The following is a 20,692-nucleotide window of genomic DNA, read 5'->3' as shown; positions in this document are numbered from 1 at the left end:
GGAATTAAATAAAATTAAGGTCTCGCAACATCGTTACGTCACCACATGGGTATTACGTTATACTCCGGTTATCATTACAGTAGCCGAATTCACAACTTCAACCTCAAAATTCATGCTTTCATTTTCTCTTTTGTATTTCAACATTGTTCACTCTTGAAAAGATTACAACATCTCATGATGTCGTTCGCTTCGTATCCAAGTAATCTTGATCTTACAAAACAGAGCATAGTAAGCCGTTTTGCTGAGCGAAAAAAGACTCGTTAACCTCTAGGGCAGGAGATACCTGGGACTCGTAAAGAGGGGCAAACTGGTAAGTTTTGTGGCTATACTATTTGCAAGGCAGCTCATATCTCGAATAGGCGTATGGAAAGGCGGTGAGTTTTAAGTCTGCTTTGTTACAATCACAAAGGGCGTATCTTGAAGCTAGGTTTGATAAAGTGCTCCTGACTGCGGAGGCTCACTTGAAAGCGTTGATACGGGCGGATATTATTGCCACATTACAATGGCTGGAGCCTACCTTTTGATATGGTGATGGCCACTTGCCAGCTGGGATCGCTCTGGGGCCTCACCTATAGGTTTTATAAGCGACGTAAGACGCTACGACAACACTTTATTGGGCACCCGTCTTGTCTGTTCGATAACCTCCATTGTGAATTTCTCTCAAAGAGTGGATTGTCATCCATGGGTTGTTGCTCATGACCATACTCACAACCTTTCTTTCAAAATCTATATTGCAATATGGTCTACATGTCTGACCATTCCGATGTGAATGCTGATCTTATTATAGCCATATTTGACCGTTCTATATTGACCGCTCCCAACGAGCCTCGTACTCTTTTTGAGCTCTTTGAAAAGAGTGAGTGCTCTTGCTCTGAGGTACCCCAAGCATCTGCACCGAACACATGAAGCTGCGCGATAATAATCACAACCACTACAATTCAACAACGATCGCATTTACTGACTATAACGAATAGCCGTCAAAGCCTACCCTGATCGCCATCTCTTTCTTCATCGAACTATTCACCCTTCCTCTACTTTGGAAAACCCACAATGGACTACTGATATCGTTTCTACTACTTACTCACAAATCAAAATCCGTCGAGACAGGATTGGTTCCGCCCTTCTCTCTCTTGAGCGCGAAGGCAAGCTCTGCAACCCTGCTTCTCAAGAAGTTTCTCCCCCTGAAATCAAGCATCCTGGAGTACCAGTCTTTGGTGACAACAACCGAACCAAAGGCAATGCTAGACGAGGTTGGGCTGTTGGAGTCTGGAGCAAAAACAGGGAAGAGTGGCAACTGGTCGATTTGGCTTGCCAGGCTTATGGGCTAGTCGGCGTGAGTCTGTATGAGACTTTAGGGCCTGATGTGGCTCAATACATGTCTGTCGTACTTTTTTCCCTGTTTGTCCAAGTTAACAAACATCACTTAGTACCAACCATTGTCCCCTGCCTATTATTATCGCTGCGGCTACCCATATCCCGGCACTCCTCAAGATTGCTCCTTCTTGTCCCTCTCTTCGCGTTGTGGTATCCATGGACCCTATGGCACCTACCGAAAAGGGTTTACTTCGCCAATGGGCGAGCACTCTTGGCATAGAGCTTATGACCCTTGAAGAGTTGGAACAAAAGGGCACTGGTGCGAATGCAATAGCACCTGGACCAGAGCATGGAGAGGATATGCTGGATAGGAAGAGGATTGCAACCATCAGTTACACCAGCGGAACCACCGGTGGGTGTCTTCTTTTCTTTCAAATGTTGTAGCTGATGGCCAAGAAAGGTAATCCTAAAGGCGTTGTTCTCACTACTGAGAATCTTGTATCAGCCGTTATATCCAACGGTAAGGGCCTGACCACTTCAGTCCTGAATCAGCCATGGGTATTCCTTTCCTTCTTGCCCCTCAGTCATATATATGAGAGATTCGTGGAGATACTCATCATGTATGGTGGGGGGACTATTGCTTTCTCAACTGGTGACGCGACACGGCTTTTAGAAGATGCTCAAATTTTCCAACCTCATTTCTTCGTGGGTGTGCCGCGGATTTGGAACAGGCAAGTTACTTCTTTTGTAACTGTAAGAATCGACGCATTGATAGCTAAGCCGGTATTCTTAGAATACATGCTGCTATTGTTGGGCAGATGAAAGCTGGTGGACTGAAAGGCGCGCTCCTCACAAAAGCAGTCAACACCAAGCTCGCACGATGGAAAGAAACAGGAGAAGTTACACATCCAATCTATGACGCTCTTGTCTTTCGAAAGGTGTGTTTTATCATGACCTTTGAAGCACATGTCTAATAATGATAGATTCGTAATTTGATGGGCGGCAGGCTTGTCTTCATGACATCAGGTGCGGCGCCTCTGAGACCCGACGTCCAGGAAATCTTAACGATATGTTTCAGTTGTAATGTTATTCAAGGCGTAATTTTTTTCTTCGAGTCTAATGATCAACGCTGATTTTTTATGTGGGTTGCAGTTTGGAATGACAGAGACTGTTGGCACCTGTTCAGTTGGCATAACACGAGACAACGGAAGCCCTGGTACTTGTGGCCGTGTTCAACCATGTAATAATCTCAAGCTTGTTAGCGTTCCTGACATGGGTGTGAGTTCGGCAAAGGTTTACGTTAATTTTATGGAGTATGGCTGACGAAGAAATAGTACACAGCCGAAGACAAGCCCAACCCTCGAGGAGAGGTTTGCTTACAAGGTCTTAATATTTTCCCAGGTTATTTGCATAATCCCAAAGCAACTAAGGAATCTATTGACGAGGAGGGATGGTTTCATACTGGCGAGTAAGTGCTGTAGTCATATTGAACTGTTGTGAGTTGATATCAACGCCTGTCAGTATTGGCGAAATTGATCATGCCGGTCGTCTCAAAATCATTGACCGTCTTAAAAACGTTGTCAAGCTTTCGCAAGGGGAGTATGTCGCCCTTGAGAAAATTGAGGGCATTTATGCTCTCGATCCACTTTTTGCATCTTTTCTTGTTCATGGTGATTCTACTCGCTCGTATCTCATTGCTTTAGCAGCACTCGATCCAGTGCAAGCTGCATTGCTTGTAAACAAGGTATTGGGCAAGGATATTAAGAGCGATGACGTGCAAATTTTAGAACAGTTGGTTCAGGATTCAAATGTGAGAATGGCAGTTCTGAGGAAGCTGGCCGTAACCGCCAAGCAAAACAAACTAAATGGGTGAGTAGTCCACGGATAACAGGACGATTGATTTCTAAACGGGGCTAGATTTGAACATATCAAGGGGCTCCATCTCACTCTGAAACCTTTCTCCGAGGAGATCATAACTCCCACATTCAAGTTCAAACGTAACATCGCAGCCAAGATCTATTCAAACGAGATTGAAGGAGCTTACCGTCGAGGTCCCCAAGAAGCTGCCAATGCTAGAAAGGGAGCAAAACTATAGAAATCGACGATGACCAGGAACGTATTCAGAGCTGTTAGCTATGCTCCAAGGTTGATTGGTACCCTATGAATGAAATAAATCAAGTCGCTTGGATATCAATAATGTGCCATTACATGTGCCATTACATGTGCCATTACATGTGCCATTACATGTGCCATCTCCAGAATACAATCATAAGTGAAGCTGTTATCTTTCTCATTATTCTATGACATATGATGTGATATTCGAACACTGATGCGAAATGGAAAATTTAAAGTGCTACTTGATGTAGGTGTTGACGATAGGCCATGTATCGGTCAACATACGACGAATACTGTCATGCCCGTCTTGAGTAAACCAGTAACGCAGCGTAGTATCATCCAATAAATCTGAAATTGGAACTGTGGATTGCATACTACGTGAACGTCATCTCTGTCATCGACAAATTTGGTGATAATTTCATCAGCTTACTCTAGGTTGCATCCCTTCCTCTTGTCCAATCACTTTCAACATGAACATTTCATGAAACTTTCTAGGCATGTCTTTTTCCTCTGGTTCCTCCGACGATGGTCTGAGGACTGTGGGACCATGAAGTACCGAACCCGTCACATTGATGATCAAAGACGGTGCAGACCCCGTCTCAGCTGTACAAGATTTCGATTAGCCCAGAGCAAAGACGCAGAAACGTAAACACTGACAAGCAACAGGATGGCAATCCAGCGTCTGTAAGTCATGCCGGCTGAGTGGCATAGAGCGAAGGAATTCAGCTAGAGCAGCACGCTCAGAGGAAAGAGGGTTGCCGTTCCATACAATTTTGGATTCAGGTAAATACAGAATTGGTATTTCCTGTATCATGTCCGAAAGTCAACAGTCCATCATCAAGTATGTCTCAAAAGCCTCATAACAGCAGCAGAGCAAGGGGCCTTAAGCACCACCTGCCCAGGATACAAGTCCTTCAAGAACTTGATCAAAGGAAATCCCTTTGTTTATTCAATGCTCACCTCTGCTCTTCGAGTAGGCTCATCATACGCCTCGTAATAGATTTGACAGAAGGCTATGGCTCCATGGGCGGCTGCGTCAACTGCTAATGGACCCCATGGTTGTGTCCTAGAAATATTTCAACTCAGCTTATTCTTGGATAGGTAAAAAAACGAGCGCACGCTGGTGGAACGCTTGTAGAAACTCCAATGGATGATATCGAGGGCATAGCAGCAGATGATGGGGAAGCCATAATATTCAAGTATAGGGAAAGACAGGAAAGACACTTTTGACTTGTATAATTCAATGAAGAATCTTCAAAAATGATATAACTAATGTTGGAAACAAATCAACAGTTGAACGGAGATTACGTCAATCTCCTTGACGCAAAGCGAATAGACCATAAACATACAGTATAATGCATTTCAGCCCAAACTCTTATTGCGAAAAATAATGAGTAATGAGTATAGAGTATATAAAAAACACCACATACACCACACGCTAAATCGTTGGGGTATTATTCACAGCGAGTAAAGGCAAAGAAACAAAAAGATTCGATGAATATGAGAAGAGAAAGATAATTGTATCACCAACTAAACGAGAGCAAAAAGATAGACCTCTTGGACTCGGCTTGTCCAATTTTTGCTGGCAAAAACAAGCATGAGAAAGGGCGAAAAAGGTTAGAAATATACCTTGTTCCCTTCGCCCCTTACCTCTGAACACTCTGCTCATCTCTACAATCCTCTTTATAAATCATAGCATATAATTTCTAAACGTTTAGAGGGTTCTCGCTCGTGTCCATGAGCCCTTCAACTTTGACTGCTCCAGAATACGCATCTCCTTGAGGTTCGCCTCCAGTTTTTGCCGCATCATGAGAGGAGCGTTGAAGAGCTTCAGGAGTAGGGACTGTAGGTGATCCAATGGATGAAAAGGAAGGAGGAATAGGCGAAGACTGTTGATTTTGGTGTTGTATAGGCTGAGAAGTTGTATTTTTGGCCGTTGTAGTCGAATCGGAATCATCGGAATCCATAGCAGAGTCTCCATCAGAATCCACAAGCTGCACTGAACCATTCTTCCCTTCGCCACTTAAAGCTTCCTCATCGTTCAGCGGGCTTTCAACAACCTTAGGTGCGGTTTCATCTTTATTATCTTTGTTGTCGAGTAATGATCCGATGAGAAAGGGGCTAGACTGATCAAGTAATTGTTCCTCATCCGTGTGTATACCGTCATCGTCATCGTCATTGTCAGAACCGTAAGCGGGCCTGAAAGTGATTCCAGATGCACCAAGGATGGAGGCGATGTTGGCAAGGCCGCCAGCGCCGCCCGCAACGCGAAATCCGGTTCCCTTAAATGGATTGGAAGGCGCAGCGTTTTCGGGAAAGATATCTGGGATAGACTCGGGTGTATCATGGCCAACTTAAAGATGTCAGTCGTTACTTCGCGGCACGGAGAATCACATACTCTTATCTTCAACTTTCTTCTTGACCCAATTTTGCCATTCTTCTGGCGTTCTGCCATTCAATAAAGCAACAATCACCACAGTCATGTTGTCACAACCAATTCCACCAGTACTTGAATCTTTTGCCAAACATTTAACCATCATATCTTCGCAGATCTTGCCGAGAGAATCTCCGTTGGCTATAGCTCGCCGGGTGAAATCAACAACTTGCTGAGACGACAAGCAATCCCAGATGCCATCACACGCCAACACAAGAAATTCTTCTTCGCCATCCATATGATGAGTGATGATTTCGGGAACAACAGTGACTATTTGTTGTTCCGGGGGTAAAGAAAAGTTTTGCTTGAACTCAAAATCTCCCATAGCTCGTGAAAGGGCCAGGTTGCCATTCACTCGGCCAAATTCAACAAAACCTCCAGCAGCCGTTATTCGGGCAGTCTCATCCGTATTGGTGGGTTTATGATCATTGGACATTGCTTTCGCGACACCTTTGTAACCAAGGACTGATCTGGAGTCACCTGAATTGGCCTAGAGCAATGATAAACACGGCTGTCTTCATCTCGGGTTTGTCACTTACGACAATGATTCTTCCATCGGTGGTGAGAAGACCAACCACAGCGGTACAGCCAGATGGATCATTCAAGAAAGTGGGGTCAGTCCTCAGATCCTCGTCTGTTTTGATAAATGCCTCATTCAATGCCTCTTCATAATCCCCCGACTCTGGATCTCATTAGCTCCCATAATTTCTGAGTTTTATTCATCAAGACGCACTGTAACTCTGTAGAGCAGCCAGTCGGGAATGGAGCGTCGTACCCGCAAATTTCGCGACTGCTTGTCCCCCATGGCCATCAAACACACCAAAAAGAGCATTTCCAACGACTGGTTCATTGTCGTTGGTGACGGTAGATCCTTCTGGTTGAGCAGGAATATTTGAAGCAGATGTTTGTTGATCAAGCTCTTGGCCTGATGAAGGGAGGAAAAGATGGACCGAATGAGCATCTTCCATACCTAAAGACACCGATTAGCAAGAGTATTGTTGTGTGGAGCGTCTAGCCATGTCAATCTTTCGACCGGCAATTCCCTCAAGGACCACCATTGCGGACTTGACATCCGGCAAAGGCTGCATTGTTGTATTCTTCGCGGAGCCACACTGCTCCCAGAAGGAGATTATAATCCCTAACGCTGGAAGAGGGACAGGACATACTAATCCGCCATCCTTGCATGTCGGACAGCCCCACCCAGTATTGTTTTCCTCTAACCACGCTCGTGGTATGCTTCTCCGTCACTGTTTCCCGTACCACATCAACAATGTTTAGCCGGGGCAAAAGTAGAGAATGGGTTGAAAGTGTCAGCAAGTCGTGTGATAAGGATGCGAAGAGATACAACGTCGACAATGAGTGAGTGGGATCAATAATTAACATGGTCAGTAACGGCATGCAGACGAGACACTGGTTGACTGACTTGGCTCTGAAAGTGTTTGGCCCTGCAGACATTCCAACAGAATAGTCGAATTGATGACAGGCCATAGACAAAGATAGTAAAGATAAAACCGTCAGCGCCACGTCACCTTCTTTCCCTTCTCCCCTTGCTTTCATTCGACAGAAAGCGAGAGTGTTTCACCCTCTGGAAATTGAACGTACCATGTTGAATGAGATTTAAGAGAAATTAGGAATAAAAGAAGAACAGAAAGTAATGGAGGGATAAAAAAAAATGGACTCGGCGGCGCAAAATGGTGTAGGTTGTGAATGAAAAAATGGGTTGGGATAAAAAATTATTTTGGGAAAATAAATAAAAATGTCGGTAAAAGTTGGATGAAAATATGATTGATGATGAAAATGAAAAAGAAAAAGAAAAAGAAAATAAAAATAAAAATAAATATTAAGAAACATGGAAAATGCATTCATTGTTCGTAAAAGGTTTCCTTTGTCACTACCAAGCAACCACTATTTGCCCGCACTGTACGTGCATGGTCACTGTCACTCTCGTGCACACCAACTGTGTTTGTAAGGATGCATGTGTACAGTTGCTAGAAATGACTATATGAGTTGCTAGCGACAGCGCAAGTAGGGCGGAAGGGGCCACATATGTCCATCAAGGACGAATCCGGCATGCTTTAAAGGCATGTAGGTGATATATACAATAAACAGATAGGAAAGAAAAGGATGCCTTGAGGATCACACTGTCTGCGATTACAATGAGCGTTGACGTTGTCAGTTGGTATCCTACAACTGCCAATGAAGGCCATGTCTACCGCTAGACAGAATCAACCAGCAAAGAAGTTCTCAGCAGCTCAGTGTATTTTGATGCTTGTCGAATGGATGACAAGCCAAGTGATACAGCTTGACATGGTTATAGCGATCTTTTATTGACAAGCGGCTTCCAATGCGTGATACAGTTTAAGAATATGGCAATGGAAAAAGAACAATAGAAATGTCAAAGGTTGACGGCTGAGTCGGATTTATCTTAAAGCCGACGGAGAAAGCTCTGTATCTATTGTGTGGCATTTCGGTGGTTAGATTTGCTTCCGTCGCTTTTCTCTGTTCGCCAGTAAAGGTCTTTCTCTGCATTTTTAGAAAAGAATCAACCGTCAAGTCTTGTAAGATATTTTCTTGGAAAGTACAACATATATCTGACAGAGTCACTATAGACATTCAACATGGCTCCTACCAAGAACGCTGCCAAGGGTGAGTCCAGCGCACAATTGATTTGGACAAGCTTTGGACGACAGAAAAGTTTTGATAAAGATGTGGATGTTTGGGTCTGTGTGGGGAAATTGAGATAGTAGGCGGTGTATTGAATCTTAGTGCTTGAGGCCCAGTGGATAGGCGCTATAGAGAGACTTTTGGGGATCACTAACTTTGCCTGTTGTTCTGTTATCGACCATTTGTCCAAGTGACAACTTGTCAAGCCACTACTGACATTCTCAAATAGCCGATGCCAAACCTCAAGATGCCAAGGCCAAGGCTGCCAAAAAGGCTGCTTTGAAGGGCACCAACTCTACCTCCATCCGAAAGGTCCGAACCTCTGTCACCTTCCACAGACCTACCACTCTCCGTCTTCCCCGTGCTCCCAAATACCCTCGTAAATCCGTCCCTCACCTTCCTAGGATGGATCAATTCCGAACTATTCAATACCCTCTCAGCACTGAGAGCGCGATGAAGAAGATTGAGGACAACAACACTTTGGTTTTCATTGTCGACCTTAAGGCCAACAAGAGGAACATCAAGGATGCGGTCAAGAAGCTCTATGACGTTGAGGCTGCCAAAGTTAACACCCTCATCCGGTTAGTTTGGTCATTGTGATAGAAAGCCTTTACTGATGGTACTCATCAGACCGGACGGTAAGAAGAAGGCTTATGTTCGATTGACTGCCGATCACGATGCCCTTGATGTTGCCAACAAGGCGAGTCTTTTTCCAGTCATGAATAAGATGGGTCACTAATGAAAGATTTAGATCGGTTTCATTTAATCGATTCGCTGAATTGGGGAAAGGTGAGGTAGTCTCTGCCGTGCGTCTGGGCTTCAGCAGGGATATTAGCTGTACTATTGGCGTCATGCATGGCTTCCGTGACATTTACCCTCGTTCAATTTTTCCAGACTACTTGCGATAACTTATTAAATCGAATGATGTTTGGACATTGGTGGCTTTGGAATGAAATGCACGAAGAATGCTTGTGGTTCCATAACCATCTCAGAACATAACTGACCATAATCACCAAAGTCAAGACGGAGTGCATTGGCATCATGCTGATTGTACAAACTATTTCCAGCAAGACAGGTAAAGAAATCCATATCAACTACATGATATCTCACCTTGGAATTTGAATTTCCTTTCACCAGTACCTCTCGTTGGCTCACCGTCATCTCCCAGTACCCAGATATCTCTTTCGACATACACAACTTCTCCCTTCTCGGTGATCGCAATGACAGTCGCTGTTCGTGTACCTCCCCATCGAGTAAGTGTATTGGTGGGATCCTTATTGAAAAGAACGTCTTGACCTAGTTTGACTGGAGATATGGTCGTTGACATGGTAATGTCGTTATCGCATTCGACCTGTTTACTCGGACTAGCCAAATCCCAGCAATTAGCTCTGTGACGGCTTGTTTTGGTTAAATCAAAGTGAAAGCTCACGACAAAACACTGAACATTCTCTCAATCAACTCATCTATTCCCTCGCTAGCGCTTTTCCACTCTTCAAGCGTCTTTGCCATCCGCTCTTCACCTTCCTTCACCTTTGGCCATTTTTTATCAATCGGTAAGTTCGAAAGTCCAATACACCCTTTTGGGCCCGCCAAGTCCTGTATCCTGTTGAGGCCAGAGAATGTAAATGGCTGAGGACGGTTGGTTAGATAACCTATATCGGGCTGAGGTTTAGCAAGGGAGAAGAGGACAAGATTGAAGCCTTCGTATATGCCTGAAGTTGGATGGTGGGAAGTGAGGTACTCCGCTGCCCCAGGAGGAGATGTGAGTTGAGGAGCTGCAGAGAGAAAGTCTCGGAGGAGTTTACCTCTTGATGGCGGTGTCTTGAGAGATTGAACACCCGGAGCCGGGGGTGTTCGGGGATTGTTAGTTCTAATCTCATCAGCATATACCCTCTAGCAATTTTAGAACAAAGCATACATCATTCCGACTTTGAGATCCTTGGTTATACCCAACCAAGTCCCGCCCACTGTGCTACTCCAATCTCGGCCCGACAATACTCTCCCTTGGCCCTCTCCCACAATTTCTAGAGGTTTGACCTTTTCGTTCTTGACCGGGTAGGGTCGACCGTCATCAGTGAGCGGTGTGTTTGGCGAGGAAGAGAAACCAACAAAATCGTGCCAATGAGCAGAAAGAGTTGGACGGTCAAGGAGTTCGTCTCGATTGAAAGCCAAGATTCTGGGTTAGTCAGAGAGCTGCTGTTAGTATTGCAAGTTTCCAAGACAGCAAGCAATATAACCCACAATTTAAATCCAGGCTCTGAGAGGGTGAAGAAGGTTACACACATGGATAAGTCTGTTGTTTGTCGTCGATTTCAACGAGTGGTGGCAAGGCTGGTAGGAATGAAGAAGTGAATGAGGTTAAATCTCTTTGGTCGGATTTGTGTCTATCAGCAAACAAGAAGCTTGTCAAAATGCTCATGGTATACAAAAGATATAATCTCTTTTATTTCCAAAGACAAAATGAAGGGAGCAGACCAAGTCTTGCGAGTTTGAGGTCTTCTAAATGACAAAGGCGCTGTTCTTCGGGAACGGTTGGAAATGGTTGATCCTTTGTTAAGAATTGCAGCTGTAAATCTTCCAAGTTGTAGGACTTTCCAAAGTGATTTGAATTTCAAAGACAATTTTGAAAGTTCGTAAGATTAAAAGATCATGGGAAAAGAGGAAAAACATAAATGACAAAGAGATTGTGGAAGGAAGACCTCCACCAGTTGCCTCCACCTCATTGAACCACTCATTCTTAGAGATGAATGTGATTGCATCGATCAAGAGCTTTCCAAATTAGATGTTGTAAATGTATAATACCATGTAGCTACGGCGATTCGTGTTTGCAGACTGTAACAATGCCATCTATGCAGGACTTTGGCCAGTCAGACCCCTCTTATCTAGCCTCCTGTTTATCCCTCCCAACAATGTCTTGATGATGGTATCTGTACTCATATCTTTCCCATCATATGGTACAGTATCGACTATGTCCCTGATACCATGTGTAGAAGAAAGACAGTCATCGAGCTCTGTTAGAGCTTTGCTGGCCAAAGGGTCGTTTCCTACTTGGAGAAATTGTATGCCTACTTGGGAAAGAGGATATTCCCCTTTATCGAGCTGTACATACAGTCAGTACACCCATCACTTTAGGCCATAGGGACATCAAGACTTGCACGTTTAGCGCAAGAAATAATGACACTCTCGGGGTCGTCTGTAGGAGCTAGGAATTAAGTGTTAATATAGCCAACTGATTTGTGATTCGTACCTCCATCTGTCACGATAATGAGGTTCATAGGCTTGACTTGTTCATCCAGCTTGCCTGAGGATAAGGATTGTTCAAGCTTAGTCATGTAGTTTTTGAGAATAAAGTCCATTCTCATGCCGGTCCTAGCAATACATTAGTAATCAAACATGCCCAAACACACAGCACGAACGGTGTAATACCTCTTGGCTGGACACCTTTGAATAGGGCTTCTACTTGACGTTTTCCTTGCAAGCCTTCTCCAACCTTTTTATGGTTTAAAAAGTATATGTCAATGCCATCCTCGTCATAACGAGATGCAATTTCTGCTACGCCCATGATAGATTTACACGCCTGTAGCCATCTAGATCCCTTCATAGATGTACTATCATCAACTAGGTACGGAAGAATATATCAATGCCGAGCTCAAGCACAAGCTGAGAGGAAAAGACTTACCGAGAAAGACAGTGTCAAAATCTCTCAGCATTTCCAGTGGATCCTCATCATCTTGAGGGGCAACATAGGCAGCCCGTACAAATGGTACTGGAGAGGCCGGAGGAGCATATGTGGGAGGAGGAGTCTCACCCTTACCAGTGATTGGTCCGACTTGAGGGGAGAGGAGTTGCTGTTGAAGCTGAATAGGCTGTTGCGTAGGATTGGGATGCGACGAGCCAGGTTGAGTCACATTCACTGCAGGAACTTTGATAGATGACCTTCTTCTTATCTTATCAGTTATCTTGCTAAACATGTTGATGACATTAAAGATAAGATAGGCATTTCAAAAATATCGAATATCATGGCGGTGTCGGCTTTACCGGTTACCGGGAAAACGCCGGAAAGTTGTAAACACAATTTTCAATTGACATTTACAAAATCTATCTTTTACATCTAATCCTCAATACAAAACTTTGATACAATGGGACGAGGTGGTGGATCGTCTTCGCGAGGTCGAGGGTCAGTGTTGGTTTGCTCATGTTGTTCGTTGCCTCTGACATTTGCATAACAGCAAATTCAAGGTAACCCGAGGAGGTGGACGACATTTTTCTCGCGATTTAGAACCCCGCTTCAACGACGTTCAGGCTTCCGAGTCTTCAGCAGAAGAGCTGTCTGAGGATTCTCAAGATGAAGAAGACCAGACTGCCAAGTTGGCACCTGAAATGGCTGCATTGAACATCAAATTGGGCAACACCGTAGCTGTCAATGAGGACGGTGAAGAAGGAGAGGGGTTGACTAAGGCAGAGAAGCGGGCAAAGAAGAAGCCACAGAAAAAAGTGACCATCGTTGAGCCTGAAGAGAGTGAAGATGAGAGCGAACAAAACAATGCCAGACAAGCTGCTTCGACAAAGCTCAAGGAGCAAAACTCTAGAAAAGAACGGTGTGTCGGTGTCTGCTGAACAAGTATGCGTTCTTACACTTGACAGAGAGGTAGCCGAGAAGAAAATTCCGGCAGCACATGCTCAGCACATTCAGTCTCAACCTCAAGGTAAGATTATCCCTTGATGGTCGGACTGATGATTGCTCATAAGAGTGTACAGGCAAGCCGTTGGAGGCCAAGTCGGATCTTGCTCGTTTACAGGAAGTTAGAGCTAGGCGAGATGCTGCGGCTGCTCAAAGAAAAGCTGAAGCTGAAGGTAGGTTCAGGCGTTTCTCCGCACCTTTTGTTGCATTTGTTGACCGCAAGATTCGCAGAGAAAGCAAAGGAAATTGCTGCCAAGAAGGAAAAGCATTTGGTCAAAAAGAGTTGATGATAGACTTCATTATACATTCATTCTCCATGTATATCTCTGTATATATCATGTTTTATAGTCAGTTTATAGATGTAACATTGTTTGGAGATAGGCACGCCAAATTGAATGGCCCTGATAGGCATGCGTGTCCATTTGACGTCGCTTCTCATTTTTCATCTTTATTTATTTTTCTCATGTTTAATTTTTACAATAATAAAAATGTACAACGGACAGCGTAAGTTGCAATATATCATATCTGCAGGTGAATAACAATCTCTAGAGCCACCTTATATGCCAGGGAACCCTTCTCCCTTCCCTCCTTCGAATGGTGCTCCTCAGCCTGGCTATCCTCATTATTTTCCACCTCCTGGTTATCCTCCATTCCCACCGCCAGGTTTTGCCCCAGGGATGCTTCCTCCAACTGGCATTTCTCCTACCGTAGGGTCACCGGTTACCCCTGGAATGGCACAGATGCAGATGCAAGGTACTCCCATCGGTATTCGTCCTCCACCTATGGGGTATGCTCCTCGTTCTGCCCATCCTGGTTTAGGCTCGCAGCCATCTCATGGGACGCTTCAACCCACCAGCTCGCAACAGGCTCCACGAAGTGATGTTAAGACAACAAAGGTTTTTGTTGGTGGTATTGCACCGGGCATCACAGATGAGGTCTTAACTAATCTTCTCAATGTTTGTTGTTTTCTTGTTCATGTTCCTACCAGTTACTGACCAAATCAGGCTTGTGGACCCTTGCATGAATTGAAGCGAGTTTCTGGCGCCAATGGACAACCTCAATCATTTGCTTTTGCAATGTATGAAAATCCTGAAGTTGTTCTCCGAGCCATTCGTTGTTTGAATGGTGTTGAATTACCTGACATGTCGCCTGCAGGTAGAAGCGAGAAGAAACCTGCCAAGAAACTGATAATCAAGGCTGAAGAAAAGACTCAAGCTTTTTTGCAAGAGTTTGAGTCGACGTTGGGCCGAAGCGACGTAAGTTCAAACAAAGTATCTCTTGGAAATTATGTTAATGGTTTGCAGTCTGATGAAGAGGCGGATGCCTCTACTCGCAAGTCTATTCAGCACATCATTGCTCTCCTCACGGATCCCAATGCCCAGCATCCAGATGGTTCTGCAGCTAATTTGAATGGTCACGTGGAAGTATTCGTCCCTCCCCATCTTCAAGACTTACAAGAAGGTGATCTTCCTGAGGAACAAAGAAAGGCTGTGTTGGGGCAAATCGCAGTGTTTAGGGAGAGTGCAGCGAAAAGAGAGAGAGAGAAGCGTCTGATGGAAGAGGAAAAGGAGAGGTACAAGACTATGCAGCAGCAACAAGGTGCCAATCGTACCCCTGCTGCGACAAGCGGCTATGGTTATGGCAATCGTGGATTAGGAAAGCAGCAACAACAAGCCGAAATGTTTAAAAACCAGCATACTCCCAGTCCTGCTAGACAAAATAGTGTAACTGCAGGCCCAAGCAAGCAACGCGAACGGGATCCTCAAGCATATGATAAGCCATTGTCATTTGTGAAGGCTCAAACTGCGGAGACCAAAGCTGAGAGCGGGAGATCGGATGAAGAGGAGGAAGAGTTGAGAAGACAAAAAATCCAACGAGAAAAGGACATTGCTTTGCGAGACGCGGAAAGGAGAGTAGAGGCGCGTGAGCGAACGAGGATTGATGCACTCAATCGTGAATTGGGCCACAGGAAGACTCAGAAGGATGTGATTGAACGGAACAAAATGCGCCAGGAAGATATGTATGAAAATTGGGACGACGATGAGTTGAGTGAGCGCGGCCGAGAATTGTTCTATGCAGACAGGTAGGTTTGACATCAACCAACTCAATCATAAATATTAAACTTATGTGGAAAACAGATATCAGTGGCGTGCGCGCCGTCAAAAGTTCCGACAGTCCGAATATCAAGCTGACCTTCGTGATCGTCAACATGAAGAAGATGAGCGTCAAGCTCTCGAGCGCGAATCTGAAGAGTTCCTCAAGCAACAAATGGCTGAATTAGCTGAACTGGAGAAAACCCAGAGAGCAAGAGGTTTCCTTACGGAGGATGCAGCTCCTATCAAACTAGCAATGAATAGAGTTGCGCTGCCTACGTCGAAAGAGGAGAAAAAGCCAGCTGCGCTTCCTAAATCCAGAGTACAGCTGCAAGGTGATGAGGATGAAGAGGATAATGGGCAAAAGAAGAAGAGAACCCTTGTCAGATTGGACGAATGATATCAAGACGGCCTTGACAAGAACGGGAAAAGGAGCAGGAGTTCGACGATTATTCGAATTGTTTCCTCGCATCATTCGAGCGAAAGGGGTCTACAGTATGAGAGAGCAGTTGCAAATGAATTGGGAAGGGGAAGTTGAAACTGCAATAAGGGTATGTAAAATGCATTATGTGGAAAGAAAGGAATATGATTACATTTCCGTCAAGGATATTTCCTCCTTCGCAGCAAGAAGCATGATCGTGCGACCCCGATCTGAAATACTTTGTTATTCTCTATGGGCGAGTACTTCCTCTTTTCTCATCTTTTATGTTTTCTTTTGAAAAAAGTGAATTGATCCACGTTTCTCCAGAAATCCAGATACAGCCGTATCAATCATGTCGGATCAAGTAAGTAACTGCTTGAATCGTTTCTCGCATGAGTGGCTTCTTGCACCCTGTTTTCCATTCTAGCCATACCTTATATCGGCCACGGATACTGGCATGCATCACTTTCATACTGTTTCATCATGTGTCATATATTCTACACTTCAACAAGCTCATTTACCCACATTAACCTTGAAGCCCCAAGGTACAACCATCTAAACCAAACAAGCTGAGAGCTGTGGGCCATCATAGCTCTTAGAGCGGTGATATATCGTGGGATATCATTGACCATTACATGGAAACGTTTGCTTTCGTTTAAGAAAAGGTTAGGGAAGAAACCCTTAATTATTGGGCGAGACAGAAGAACCTGGAGGTGGAGATAAAAAATGTACAATGGGCCTGTGAATTTGGAGATGATAGATGGAGACCGAATCTTCAGAACTCTAGGACGAAATTCGATAGGTATGTGGGAAAGAGAAGACGAGACAGAGATATGGTTTGGATGAGAGGTTATGCCTAGAGAGTCAAAAGTTATAATCTGTGATATATGGGTAAGCGCTGTAGCAGGCCGTCGACATGAGATCGTACAATATCAACAGGATTGGTGGCTAAATAAATTTCAACAAAACTTGCAACCAATTCAGGATCCCAGTCAGTGTCCATCCCATCTCTAATCTCTCTGCAACAAATTTTCAACCGGATGAAAGGAAGGAGAGAAACTGAACTAAAGCTTACGGATCATCAACAATTTGTACGTTCTCAGACGGTACTCCAAGTATCTCGTAGCTTGCTACCAACTCCTGTTTCCTAACTTGACCGAACCCATCAGAATCACCTGCCAAAATTTGTCAGCTTGATCATCCTGGCTTTGAGGTCAGCTTAATAGCTAACCGGTAGAAAGACAAAGCCCTCTCAGATCCCACCCAGCAGCGACAAGATTCAAGACGGTAGGGCCAAAAAACATAACTTCATCATCCGGATGAGCAGTCAATAGAAGAGCAGTAGGCTTGTTACCATCATCACTACTGATACCAGAGATAGTTTTGGGTAGTAACAAGTTAAAGTCTTGAGGCTGAGGCAGAGGAGTGAGAGATAAGAATAATCGGATGAGAGGAAGAGCGAGAGCAAAGAATAACGGGAAAGCGGTAAGGCGAGGTTGAACTTGAGGGCGTGGAGGCATTGTATATACCGCTCTGGCGCTATGGAAAGAGGCTGAAGGCTTTTTTTCCTTGATCAATCAGTATAAATTGGGTAAACGGAAAACAAGATCATATATGAAAAGATAAATAAATGATCTTACGGATTTGTCTATGGTGGTGGAAATTGTCGTGACGTCAAAAGATTAGAATGACCATGTCTGGACTCATCATTCATATCATTCCTTTCAATTGTTTCATTTCTTGCAATTACAACAACAACAACAACAACAAGAAATGTCTGGTACAGGTCCTAGGGAAGCAGTATTGTATGTACAAATATCCTTAGCACTTACAGGGAATCGTGGCTGACCGCAGTCACCAACACAGCCCAACTCGAATGAACCTTACCATCACCAAAGGTCGTCTAAAAGGTGCTCAAACTGGTCATTCATTACTTGCAAAAAAGCGAGATGCCCTCACAACGAAGTTTCGTACTATTTTGAAAAAGGTTGATGAGGTAGGTGATTGATTAATTTGTGTTCGCAAGATGTGAGCTGACAAGTGATTTAAGGCCAAAAGACTGATGGGACGAGTACTTCAACTGGCTTCTTTTTCTCTTGCTGAAGTAACCTATGCTGCTGGAGACATTGGTTATCAAGTTCAAGAGTCCGTAAAAAAAGCAAACTATACAGTACAGGCCAGGCAGGAAAATGTTAGTGGTGTTGTGCTGCCTGCTTTTGAGAGCGTGAGGGGTAACAACTCTAATGGCAAGTGTGGGCTGCCATTTGATACAAATACTTACAGCAAACACTCGGACAGATTTCAATCTTACAGGCTTGAGTAGAGGTGGGCAGCAAATCCAAAAGAGTCGAGATACCTACGTCAAAGCAGTTGGTACTCTTGTTGAACTCGCCTCTTTGCAGGTAAGCATTTCATTCATATACCTCTCGACTATGCTTGACCACTTGACAGACTGCGTTCATGATCCTTGACGAAGTAATTCGAGCTACGAATCGACGAGTCAATGCCATCGAACATGTTATTATTCCTCGTCTCGACAACACCATCAAGTATATCAATTCTGAACTTGATGAGATGGATCGCGAAGAATTCTTTCGACTCAAAAAAGTGCAAGGAAAGAAAAAGAGAGATGCCGCTGTCACGGAAGAGAAGAGGGAACATCAAAATAAAGAGTTTGAAAGCAAGGGCGGGGAGGTTCATAAGGATGAGGGAATCGGCGGGGGGGCGGAAGGAGGAGCGGATCTATTGGATGGGAATAAAGATGAAGATGTCATATTCTAGGTGTGACCTATTTTTTTCAACGAGGAACTTGATCTGATGATGGCGTTTTTGAAATAGTATTACCTTTATGTAGTGCATGATGGACATGATGAACATGATGATGTATGGCTACCTGCATGACCCAAGTCATAGATAGAACAACTTTGAATACAATCAAATCTAGAATCTGTTGTTTTTCCTTGAAACCTATTCAAGTTTGTAAACCCATGTTTGCCGCCTTTCCGCTTTCGAGGTTGATGTAAGCTGCAATTATGCACTTAAGCATGTTTCTAAAGACACCTTCATTGGCTATCCTCTCTAACTTTCCATTTTAGCACATCTAATGTAGCCTTGGCATCTTCTAATGAGCTATGGCCTTTATCTGATGTGCGATCTTGAATGAAAGTCCCAAGTTTCTCTTTAACGCTATGATAGGTTGATCAGTAATACACTCGTGTTGGACGGGCAGACAACAAAGAGACAACACACATATCTCTTAGTGCTCGTCGATATGGTGCCCCCTTTTCATGTGGAAATATCACAGCCGTGTCTATCACTTTGTCATGTAACAACCTCAATGCTCTCAGATCGTTCTCCAGGCTGACACATTAACTTTGGTGAAGAAAGTATATTAACAGAACTGACCCATGTCCAACAATGATTGTCTCAGGCCCTATAAACATACAGGCCGATGCCCTAGCTGCTGGTAAATCCATAAGAGCATTTCCAAGATCTTCTGGTGTTATACCGGAGAAACGGGTATTGAGATCACTAGTATCAAAAGATTGTCAGTGAAACTCAACATTAACGGTTAGCAAACGACTGACAGGACAGGAACTGTCTGGCGAACAAGATCATCAAATAAGATAGAGCCGTTTTGATCCACTATAGTCACTCTTCCTAGTGAAGACCCTGCAGTAGTATCTTGAACTTGTAATCAATAAGATATCTAAATAAGAGGGCTGAAATAAGACTTACAAATCATTTCACAGTCCATAGCTACAACGCTGAATCCCTGTACAACCTCTTTTCCGGATCTTTCTGCTTCTTCTGCACATTGTTTGACAGTCTTGTATTTTACCCTTTTGGCCAACATTTCGTCGTCCTCCCCATCTCTGAACACATGTATACCCTCCTCACACCCTTGTTCCCCTCTTTCTTTTCTACAGCAAGAGTATATCCATTTTCGGCGTCCTTCAACTCGCTCAGGTGCCGTACGGCCATAGTGGTAGCGGCATTCTCCAAGCCGTTCTTGGAGGTTTTTCGAAGAAACAACAAACTGTACCTTACATCGGTCACAGAGGTGCGATTCTCCTTCGCCATCGGGAATCGTATCTGTCTCTTCGCCAACCAGTAAAGAATTGTCAGGATCAGGATAACCCCACTTTTCAAAATCTTCTCTTCTCAAACAATATCTTTCCACCCTATCCCTCTTGAGTTCTCCAGCCTTTTCCTTCTCATGTGTTTCCGTAGCTGCCCTGGACTCTTTTACCGTCCCTATTGAATGGTGCGGTATCTGATCTGGCGGCGGCCGACGAGAAATTGAAACAGCTGCATGATGTATCGCAGATTTGTATGCTGTCAAGGACGAGCACAATGAAGATATCTCGGACTCTTGAGCAAGAGTTGATTCGTGAGCTAGAGAGGGGGAGAGATGGAGAATTGAAGCGTAAAGTTTGGAAAACTGGGTATAGAGAGTGTTTACTTGTCTTGAGAGTTAGTGATAGCCCATGTTAGAACGTCAGATGTCACGTACAAGCCTTTTGACGATCCGTACGAGGCTGGGGAGAAGACCTAATGAATGGAAGCATTGGAGGTTTTCCAAGCTCAGAGTTATTTGCAAGTGCTGAGGTTGTAGGCTTTTTGGCAGCCATAGACATAGGTGTTGACAATGGTGGCCTCGTACTCGCAATCACTACAGTCTTCTTGCTATCTTTTTGAGGCATTTTTGAACAATTCTCTTCAACTTTTCTCTTGACACCTATCCCATCGATTTTAGAGGATACATCTCGGATTTTTGAAGCTGCAGTAGTCTTGGATGGCCCAGCAAAAGAAGTGGGTGCTGTCAGAGGTAATGGACTATGAGAAAACAAGCATCGTACTCTTGAACAGTTTCGATCTGGACATACTGATGTGGAAAACAATCCCAGATTAGAAAACATTTTATTATTTTTATTGCTTTATTGATCAAGTTCGAAAATCACCAACTT

General features: G+C 44.1%; 11 protein-coding genes across 11 annotated transcripts; 5 read left to right on the top strand and 6 right to left on the bottom strand.

Annotated features, from left to right (window-relative positions):
* Window positions 1-174: 174 nt before the first annotated feature.
* L203_100683 (uncharacterized protein) lies at window positions 175-3,409 on the top strand (the record flags this gene model as incomplete). The annotated part of the gene is made up of 13 exons (XM_066210139.1): window positions 175-228; window positions 277-310; window positions 360-374; window positions 788-856; window positions 975-1,377; window positions 1,428-1,726; window positions 1,775-2,045; window positions 2,108-2,252; window positions 2,298-2,411; window positions 2,467-2,592; window positions 2,649-2,782; window positions 2,836-3,183; window positions 3,232-3,409. The coding sequence occupies 13 exons, from the start codon at window positions 175-177 to the stop codon at window positions 3,407-3,409; spliced, it is 2,190 nt and encodes a 729-aa protein (XP_066066236.1).
* A 355-nt stretch (window positions 3,410-3,764) lies between these two features.
* L203_100682 (uncharacterized protein) lies at window positions 3,765-4,619 on the bottom strand (the record flags this gene model as incomplete). The annotated part of the gene is made up of 5 exons (XM_066210138.1): window positions 3,765-3,803; window positions 3,860-4,032; window positions 4,087-4,234; window positions 4,390-4,495; window positions 4,549-4,619. The coding sequence occupies 5 exons, from the start codon at window positions 4,617-4,619 to the stop codon at window positions 3,765-3,767; spliced, it is 537 nt and encodes a 178-aa protein (XP_066066235.1).
* Window positions 4,620-5,135: 516 nt separating this feature from the next.
* Window positions 5,136-7,468, bottom strand: L203_100681 (uncharacterized protein; the record flags this gene model as incomplete). The annotated part of the gene is made up of 7 exons (XM_066210137.1): window positions 5,136-5,782; window positions 5,828-6,353; window positions 6,403-6,545; window positions 6,597-6,833; window positions 7,030-7,110; window positions 7,287-7,308; window positions 7,466-7,468. The coding sequence occupies 7 exons, from the start codon at window positions 7,466-7,468 to the stop codon at window positions 5,136-5,138; spliced, it is 1,659 nt and encodes a 552-aa protein (XP_066066234.1).
* Window positions 7,469-8,481: 1,013 nt separating this feature from the next.
* L203_100680 (60S ribosomal protein L25) lies at window positions 8,482-9,293 on the top strand (the record flags this gene model as incomplete). Its single annotated transcript, XM_066210136.1, has 4 exons — window positions 8,482-8,509; window positions 8,757-9,108; window positions 9,158-9,227; window positions 9,279-9,293. 4 exons carry the CDS (start codon window positions 8,482-8,484, stop codon window positions 9,291-9,293), a joined length of 465 nt encoding a protein of 154 aa, XP_066066233.1.
* A 324-nt stretch (window positions 9,294-9,617) lies between these two features.
* Window positions 9,618-10,812, bottom strand: L203_100679 (uncharacterized protein; the record flags this gene model as incomplete). Its single annotated transcript, XM_066210135.1, has 4 exons — window positions 9,618-9,891; window positions 9,957-10,397; window positions 10,446-10,703; window positions 10,769-10,812. 4 exons carry the CDS (start codon window positions 10,810-10,812, stop codon window positions 9,618-9,620), a joined length of 1,017 nt encoding a protein of 338 aa, XP_066066232.1.
* Window positions 10,813-11,374: 562 nt separating this feature from the next.
* Window positions 11,375-12,498, bottom strand: L203_100678 (uncharacterized protein; the record flags this gene model as incomplete). Its single annotated transcript, XM_066210134.1, has 5 exons — window positions 11,375-11,626; window positions 11,683-11,729; window positions 11,775-11,896; window positions 11,944-12,145; window positions 12,207-12,498. The coding sequence occupies 5 exons, from the start codon at window positions 12,496-12,498 to the stop codon at window positions 11,375-11,377; spliced, it is 915 nt and encodes a 304-aa protein (XP_066066231.1).
* A 168-nt stretch (window positions 12,499-12,666) lies between these two features.
* Window positions 12,667-13,495, top strand: L203_100677 (uncharacterized protein; the record flags this gene model as incomplete). The annotated part of the gene is made up of 5 exons (XM_066210133.1): window positions 12,667-12,704; window positions 12,757-13,125; window positions 13,172-13,233; window positions 13,286-13,381; window positions 13,440-13,495. The coding sequence occupies 5 exons, from the start codon at window positions 12,667-12,669 to the stop codon at window positions 13,493-13,495; spliced, it is 621 nt and encodes a 206-aa protein (XP_066066230.1).
* A 201-nt stretch (window positions 13,496-13,696) lies between these two features.
* On the top strand, window positions 13,697-15,701 carry L203_100676 (uncharacterized protein; the record flags this gene model as incomplete). The annotated part of the gene is made up of 5 exons (XM_066210132.1): window positions 13,697-13,712; window positions 13,758-14,164; window positions 14,213-14,464; window positions 14,513-15,291; window positions 15,347-15,701. The coding sequence occupies 5 exons, from the start codon at window positions 13,697-13,699 to the stop codon at window positions 15,699-15,701; spliced, it is 1,809 nt and encodes a 602-aa protein (XP_066066229.1).
* Window positions 15,702-16,219: 518 nt separating this feature from the next.
* On the bottom strand, window positions 16,220-17,242 carry L203_100675 (uncharacterized protein; the record flags this gene model as incomplete). The annotated part of the gene is made up of 4 exons (XM_066210131.1): window positions 16,220-16,600; window positions 16,651-16,741; window positions 16,798-16,897; window positions 16,954-17,242. The coding sequence occupies 4 exons, from the start codon at window positions 17,240-17,242 to the stop codon at window positions 16,220-16,222; spliced, it is 861 nt and encodes a 286-aa protein (XP_066066228.1).
* A 253-nt stretch (window positions 17,243-17,495) lies between these two features.
* On the top strand, window positions 17,496-18,503 carry L203_100674 (uncharacterized protein; the record flags this gene model as incomplete). Its single annotated transcript, XM_066210130.1, has 5 exons — window positions 17,496-17,527; window positions 17,589-17,718; window positions 17,773-17,968; window positions 18,021-18,124; window positions 18,174-18,503. 5 exons carry the CDS (start codon window positions 17,496-17,498, stop codon window positions 18,501-18,503), a joined length of 792 nt encoding a protein of 263 aa, XP_066066227.1.
* A 281-nt stretch (window positions 18,504-18,784) lies between these two features.
* L203_100673 (uncharacterized protein) lies at window positions 18,785-20,644 on the bottom strand (the record flags this gene model as incomplete). The annotated part of the gene is made up of 6 exons (XM_066210129.1): window positions 18,785-18,908; window positions 18,972-19,082; window positions 19,128-19,253; window positions 19,310-19,406; window positions 19,461-20,186; window positions 20,239-20,644. 6 exons carry the CDS (start codon window positions 20,642-20,644, stop codon window positions 18,785-18,787), a joined length of 1,590 nt encoding a protein of 529 aa, XP_066066226.1.
* Between the last annotated feature and the right edge of the window lie 48 nt (window positions 20,645-20,692).

This window comes from Cryptococcus depauperatus, chromosome 1 (genome assembly GCF_001720195.1).
Source record: "Cryptococcus depauperatus CBS 7841 chromosome 1, complete sequence".
Lineage (NCBI taxonomy): Eukaryota > Fungi > Basidiomycota > Tremellomycetes > Tremellales > Cryptococcaceae > Cryptococcus > Cryptococcus depauperatus.
Note: the sequence above shows the minus strand (reverse complement) of the source record. Positions and strands in the feature narration are given on the sequence as shown.